General features: G+C 47.4%; 1 protein-coding gene across 1 annotated transcript in view; it reads right to left on the bottom strand.

The window, feature by feature from the left end:
* Nucleotides 1-227: 227 nt before the first annotated feature.
* The window catches only part of ZC3HAV1L (zinc finger CCCH-type containing, antiviral 1 like), a 12,238-nt gene continuing 4,668 nt past the window's right edge, over nucleotides 228-7,797 (bottom strand). Inside the window, exons 3-4 of the mRNA XM_007952793.1 lie at nucleotides 794-1,052; nucleotides 228-337 (exon numbers count right to left, since the gene is read on the bottom strand). Coding sequence (XP_007950984.1) covers nucleotides 228-337; nucleotides 794-1,052 — 369 coding nt within the window. The remainder of the gene's footprint in view (nucleotides 338-793; nucleotides 1,053-7,797) is intronic.

Genomic DNA, 7,797 nt, shown 5'->3' with positions numbered 1-7,797 from the left:
GCCAAGTGCTTCATCTTTGTCCCACGGAGAGGCTGGTGGGTTTGACTCACGGACCCAGCAGTTTGCCGCTGAGTGCTTTAACCACTGTGCCACCAGAACCCGCTCCTTGGGACCAACATCAACAAATGATTAAACGAATGATGGTTGCAAACTAAAGCTCAATAGAAGCGTTGTCTTCAGACCTTCCAGCCGGACGGACACGCATCTTCTCACTCCCCCGACGCCCTTCAGGGTTTTGCTGGGCCTGGCTTCTTGGCGGCAGGGACAGAGATGGGAGGGCCGGCCTCTGCAGCCTCAGCTAGGCCCGCGCCTTCTTCGTCAGGGTCCTCAGCACAAGCTGACATGTGAACAAAGGAGAGAGAGAGGTGAGCTCTGCCCTTCCTTGCTTCATGGAGGGACCATGTGGCCAGCTGGCCAGAGCTCACACCAGACCCCAGTACCTGGGAAGTAACGCAATCCACAGCAGGAGGAAGTCACTACCACGTGGTTAGGAGGGACCCGCTAACCAAGGCCAGAGGGAGGCAATGATGAGCCCTGGCCGTGGCACAAAGAAATAAGGCCCGGCGACTTTGGAATCAGCTGATGAAACCCCTACGGGAGCACGGCTCTACTAACACCCATGGGGCCATCAGGAGTCGACTGGTTTTACACTGTGAACTGCTTTTCAGATGACAAAGCAGCAACGAACCCTAGAAAGCGCTGTCACATTTGTTCCCACTCTGCAGTGCGAAACCCCGACCCTACAGTGCTGACCGTGGGGACGCTGCCCAGCCCGGAGCCCGGACGCCCTCACCTTGATCGTCGAGCGTGCCGTGCAGCTCCATGTGTTTGTAGGTGGCGATGAGCTGGAAGTTGATGATACTCGGCAGGCTCAGGTCCTGGTCCCTGATGAGCTGGAGGGCCTTGGCGTGGACGAGCTGGTGGGACCGTCTGCAATTCTGGAGCCTGCACTGCCCCCGGACGAAGGACCTGCACACGTGGTACTTGTCGCACTTGTCTCTGAAGGTGCAGTAGCCGGACAGGGCTTCCCCTTTATTATAGAGCAAACAGACCTGGTAGAAACGAGGCAACAAGTGTTTTCACTCTATCGTTAAGTCAGTAAATGCAGCCAGTCCCACCAAGCTGGAGATGACATGGCATCTTCTGGTCACCGACGGCTGCTAAAGTCACACAGAGTGCTAGCAGTGCCCTACCCAGCACCCCTTAACAGTCATGGCGGTCGGCTGCTAACGTCTCCCAGCGGCCCACCCAGCGGGGGACTGTTAGGGGAGGACATGACCTGGCAGCCAGCCACAAGGCCTGCACAACCCTGCAGGGCCACCTGGGCTCCCGAACCCTCGGAGGGCTCGGGTCAGGCCAGCCTTCACCTGCAGTGTTTCCTCCCCTCCCTTACAGGGTCCTCCAAGCAGCCCCCTGTCACTCAGTCACACGCACCTGGATCCCTACCTCTGGCTCTGCTTCCAGGGAAAGCAAGCTAAGCCAGGAAGCGTGAGAGTGAAAGGAAGTCCCATGGATGATGACATCGGGACAAGTCACAGGAACCGGGTCTACCCCAGGCAAACCAAGAACCTTGTGCCAGAGAACTTTAAAATGAGGGCTTAGGTCGCCAACCCTGACACCACTAATCAATGTAACATCTCTCTCTCTCTCACTCACTCACACACACACAGAGAACCAGACACTCGATGCCTCGAGATATGGCAGGACACATAGCTGTCCCAGACGACAGTCCCAGGAAAAGGGGACGATTAATCATCCTGACAATGTGCCACCTATAAAAAGTCTGGGCTCCACCATCAAACCTAAGTCCTATGAACCTTCCAGACCTAACAGCTCACGGTAAATTCAGGGGCCAGAGGGACATGCTCAGTAACATCACAGGAAAGCAACTGGTCAAATCCACAGGGTGCAACTTGGCTCACAAACAAGTGGTTTATAAGAAAACGGCGAACTGAAGCCACCTCTGCAGCTCACCTTCAGGTGCGTGACAGACCAGCTTACAAATGAACAACGTTACCCGAGGGTAAAGTGGTCCCTCGAACAATGAACTACGTAAGACCACACGGTCAACACTGGCCCAAAACCAGAGGGGACAAGGCAGGAGGGCAGGTTAGCTAGATCAGGAGAAACAGCAACCAGAACAGAAATCACAACATAGACACATTGCGAAAATGGCAACCAACTGCACAGGATGATTTCCACCAAAATTGTTCAAGACCTAATTTGCTATGTGAACTTTCACCTGAAACCCAATGAAGTATTATTAAAAAAAAAAAAAAGGCATTGTACTTAATAATTGTGATGCCCATTTTCTAAATTGAACTTGTAATTTTAATCCAATTCTGACCCCCAGTTAAAATAAGAAATTCTTAATGTTTTTCAGGAATTTAAATGATTCTGGTGTTTAGCAGGAAAAGGAAACAAATGAGAATTGTTTAAAAAAACTGAAAAAGACAACTAGCAGGCACAGAGACTTGTCTTACCAGATACTAAAATATGTTACAAACTATCTTCACTAAACACTGACGCTGGTCCCAGAACGTACAGGACACCAAGGAGACAGATCCTGAACACAGTTCCTGGAAGACTGGATACGGAGTCAATGACAAAACCATGCAAGCCAAATGTTTCCTTTGTGGAAGGTTTTTAACTAATGCTTTGTTTTTTAAAAAACATTTCTAGGACTACTCTGGCTTTGTATCTCTTCTTCAATCAATTTGCATGAGATGTATTTTTCTAGGAAAAATCTCAGTGTTCAGATGTATCAGCGTAACATTTTATGGACTTGTCCTTTACCATCTGGTTTATTATCTACAGTATCTGTAGTTGCCCTATGTTCCTTCCTAACAGTTATTTACTGTCCCTACTTTTTTCCCCTTGATCAACTGTGCTGCAGCTAATTACCCTACATGGCCCTTCAAGCCGCTGTCTGCTAGCTAACTCCCACTAAATAACTGGGTGGGACTATGGGATAAGGTGTTTGTGGCCCACTCGGGACTAGACAGCCTGCTGATAATGCAAATGAGGTGCATGGAACTCTAAAGAGGTTGGTCTCTTTTGCCACTCCCCTAAGCTCAAAATGAGCCAATCCCAGAGGCTGTAGGGGGGACTTCACTACCATCCAGAAGAAAAGATGGGAGTGGAGCCTGGGTCCCTGTGCTGAGAATCTCCTAGACCAGGAGAGACAGCAGTAACAGCAGCAGTGGTAAGAAAGGACAGGGAGCAGGAGACCAGAGGGAGCGATACAGCCCACGGAGCAAGAGAGATGAGCACCTTCTGGCAGGCGGCTTGCTGGAGTGGGGTGCCTCCTGGGCCTGGCGGAGCTAAAGCACTTTGTAAACTTGCCCAAGCAGGGCAGAGGGCAGGGCCAAGAGGAGCTTGTCCTGAGGGAGCCAAGAGAAGGTGTGTCCCCAAGGGGCTGAGAGGAAGCCTGCACAGCCGAGAGGGGAAGCGCAGAGCAGAGAGAAGGGCCTGCGATGAAGAAGGGAGACCTTCCCGACGCGCACCCTGACCCTCATCCCTAGCTGAACCTGTTACTTCCCTAATAAACCCTGTAACCCTGAGTTTGGTCTAGGAGCTCCGTGTGGCTACTGCAACAAATTATCAGACCCAGAAGGGAAGCAGAGCATGCTGTGGAGGGATGGGGGTGTCAGAACCAGTAATGAGGCTGGAGGGGCCAGGTGTGTTTGACCTCTACCTCAGCGGAATCAGCCTTGGCCTTACACGGATCTCGACTCACTCTCCTCTCCCTAAAGTGGAACAAGGTGTGACACCCACCCTGCCAACCTTACATCAATCTCACCAGGCTTGCTAATTAGATCTTTCAAAGAACTAATTCTTTGTCTTTGTTAATTCCCTATACTGGATTTTCATTTTCTGTATCACAGGATCGACTGAATATTGATTGAGATGTTTCAGTGAATGGATGCAGTGCTGGAAGTACTCATCTATGACAGGAATTTTGGAAGGCAGCTACCTGGCCAACTGAAAGTAAGAGATCCATACCTGTGACCATTCCAAAGAAAGGTGATGCAATAGAATGCATAAATTATCAAACAGTATCATTAATTTTCAACTGTGTGCATCATAGCACATTACAGTAGCACTGAGAATGGGAATTCCAGAACACTCAATGGGGCTCATAAGAAACCTGGAGATGGATCAGGAAACTATTTCACACAGAAAAAGGGAATACGGCACGGTTTAAACTCAGGAAGGGAGTGTCTCAGGGTTGTATCTTTTACCATCCCTATTCAATCTGTGTGCTGAGCAAATAATCTGAGAAAGTGGACTGTATGAAGAAGAATGTGGCATCAGAATTGGAGAAGATTCATTAACAACCTGCGATATGCAGATGACACAACCTTGCTTCCTAAAAGTGAAGAGGACTTGAAGCACTTACTGATGAAGACTGAAGAATACAGTCTTTAGTATGGATCACACCTCAATATAAAACAAAAATCCTCACCTCTGGACCAATAAGCAACATCATGATAAATGGAGAAAAGATTGAGGATGTTAAGGATTTCATCTTACTTCGATCCACAATGAATGCTCACGGCAGCAGTCAGGAAAGGAAACCACATAATGTGCTGGGCAAATCTGCTGCCAAAGACCTCTTGACAGTGTTAAAGAGCAAAGAAACCACTTTGAGGACTAAGGTGTATCTGACCCAAGTCACAGTATTTTCCACAGCCTCCTATGCACATGAGAGCTGGACAATGAATAAGGAAGATCGAAAAGATGATGCATTTGAGCTGTGGTGCTGGCATCTTGTTAAGAACCTGTGAGTTCCAAGGAAGGTAACTGTAAATGAAGGTTAAAGATGTTCCCTGGAGGTTCTCATGCAGACCTCCCACCGGAGTCTGCAGGTGATCCCCCTCCTATACGCGCCTAAAGGAGTTCTGGTGACACAGTGGTTAAGGCATTCGGTTGCTAACCAAAAGGTCAGCAGTTGAAACCCACCAGCCACTCTGCAGGAAAAAGATGAGGATTTAGTCTTAGAAATGTTATGGGTGAGTCATGAGCTACTCAATGGCAGTGGATCTGGTTTCTACTTTCTTTGGGTTTTTAATCTGTTGGGTTTTTTTCCCCCCACTTGAATCTTCTTCAGTCTCTTCCATTTTTCCTAATATATACACATAAGGCCTTCTCCCTTCTTCTTCTTTCTTCTAAGTATTTCATTAGCTAATTCCACACTTTTGATTACAGAGTATTTTCATTACTATTCCATTAGATTTTTAATACTATTTATGATTTCTTCTTTGACCCAAATGTTACTTAGGTATGTCTCAATTTCTTGATGTACAGGGATTCTGAATTCTTCTATTCGGTGAACTGACTACTAACTTACATGCACTGTGGTCAGAGAGAGTAGACACGACACTCTTCAAGCCTGGGACTGAACTCACCCCTGTGGCTCCACTTTCTGCCAAACAGCAGCAAACCAGACTCACTGCCATCGAGTTGATTCTGGCTCACAGAGACCCCCACTGGGTTTCCAAGGCTGTAAATCTTTATGGAAGCAGACTGCCTCATTGTTCTTCCACGGAGCAGCTGTGGGTTTGAACCACTGACTTTTCTGTTAGCAGCCAAATGCCTTAATCATTACGTGACCAGAACACCTTAGCCAAATGAGATAAAGGCCTGCAAGGCGAACGGTAATACCACCGAGGTACACACTCACTAGAACAATCAACCAAACACAATCAAATGGGCAGCATTTACCCAGGGATAAAGCTCAGAAGGCAGGAAGGGACAGGGAAGGAGGAGGAATGAAAACAGAAAAACAGTAACCACAGGAAGGAAGAGGGAACAGAACCGTCACATCATGGGTATTGCAATCAATTCCACAGAACAAAATACGCATGAAGTATTGAATGGAAAACCGATTTGCTCTGTGAACTTTCACCCAAATAACAAAGTTAAAATAAAGAAAGTAGACACATCAATTCATTGAGATTTGAGACTTGCTAACACTCAGTGTTTATTTTAATTTAGATGGGCTAAGAATGCACACAGAACACTTACCAATTCAACAGTTTCAACATTTACAGCTCAGTGACCGATTCCATTCTTCAAATTGTGCACCCATTCTCATCCTTCTTTTCTGAGCTGTTCTTCCCCCATGAACATACACTCACTGTCCCGATTCCTAACCTTTTCAGTTGTTGTTGTCAATTTGATCCCATCTATGAACCAAACCAAATGCATTGCTGTTGGGTCAGTTCCGACTCACAGCAACCCCTCCTTGGGTTTCCGAGGTAGTATCACTACAGAAGTAGATTGTCCAACCTGCCCATATAGATAGGTCTTAAAAAGCATATATGCTTGTGATAGTTAAGGTTGTGTGTCAACTTGGCCGGGCTGTGACCCTCAGTGGTTTAGCAGTTATAACGTAGTCATCCCCCCACAATGAGATGTAATATAATGTGATCACCTCCATGATGAGATCAGAGACAACCAGCCAATCAGTTCAAAAGGAGATTCCTCCGGGGTGTGGCCAGTTTCCAATATATGATTATGGATGTCCTGGCAAAACTCTCTGCTTTTTGGCTCCATCTGGACTTGGCTTCTGGCTGAGCATCACCTGACCTCACTTCCTGGACTTGAATCAGTGGCCTGAAGTACTGTCTGCAGATTCTGGGATTGTTTCCTGCACAGCCTGGGAGCCAAGAGTCTGCCATCTTACCTGCTAGTCTTGGAGTGGTCAGCCTCCAAGCCAGCAGCCTGCTGTACTGCCCGCCAATCTTGGATTCAACAGCCCCTGCAGCCATGTCAATCAAGAGAAGCCTCCAGCCTGACAGCTGACCCACCGACTTGGGACCTGCAGTCTCTCCAGCAGCACGAGCCATTTCCTTGAGATAAAATCTCTCTCTCTCCAGGTATATATACATAAGCTTCACTGGTTCTGCTTCTCTAGAGAACTCAGCCTAAGACAGGCTTAAGGCAGACATTTTTTTTTTTTCTTTTTCTTTTTTTTTTTAATTAGGATTTGGGTGAAGATTTACAGAGTAAATTCACTTTTTATACAGCAGTTCACGTATACTTTGTCTCATGTCATTGACCAAAATTTACAATGCAGCAGCTCCCCTCCCACTTCCTCCCCATAGTTACCTCCTCTCCTCCCAGTGTCCATCCCTTCATACTCTTCTGCACCCTGAGCTATCTCCCTGTGCATAAGCAGCCCTTCCTTCTCCCATGATTGTTCTCTCCAGGGCGTGTGTCTACTTGAGGTAAATGTTTAACTCACATGCCTGTACTTTGTTTGGCTGGAAACCACAGTTGTGGGTTCAATTCCAGACCTGAAGGGCAACTAGGGGCCATAGTCTCAGTGGTCACACCAGGCTCCATTGGACCAGCATACCTGGTGCCCACTTTCTTTCTTTTCTTTTTTTTTGCCTCCAAATGATTTTGAGTTTTGTTCCACATTATTCTCCCTCTCTATGCAGGATCTCCCACATCCCTTCCAAGTGGATGACAGTGGTAGCTGGGCACCATCTAGTTCTTCTGGTCTCATAGCTGTATAGGTTGCAGATCAGATGGTGTACCAGTCGCTAGGACTGATTGTTGCCATTAATTTTGGTTTTCTTCTTTCTTCTTGACAAGGAGAGACCCGTTGTTGCATCTAGATGGCAGCTTCCTAGCTTTTAAGGTCCCAGTGGCTATTCACCAAAGTAGTAGGTGGAACAATGTTTTGTGTAGAATGATATGCCAATTGAGCTTGATGTCCCCTGCGACTATGGTCCCAAGCCCGCAGGATCAACTACTCGGTCCCTCTGGGTAGCTGGCTGTGAC

The sequence above is a fragment of the Orycteropus afer genome, unplaced genomic scaffold (assembly GCF_000298275.1).
Source record: "Orycteropus afer afer isolate SDZICR_OR568_19922 unplaced genomic scaffold, OryAfe1.0 scaffold00358, whole genome shotgun sequence".
NCBI classification, from domain to species: Eukaryota; Metazoa; Chordata; class Mammalia; order Tubulidentata; family Orycteropodidae; genus Orycteropus; species Orycteropus afer.
This window is presented reverse-complemented; position numbering and strand designations above follow the sequence as displayed.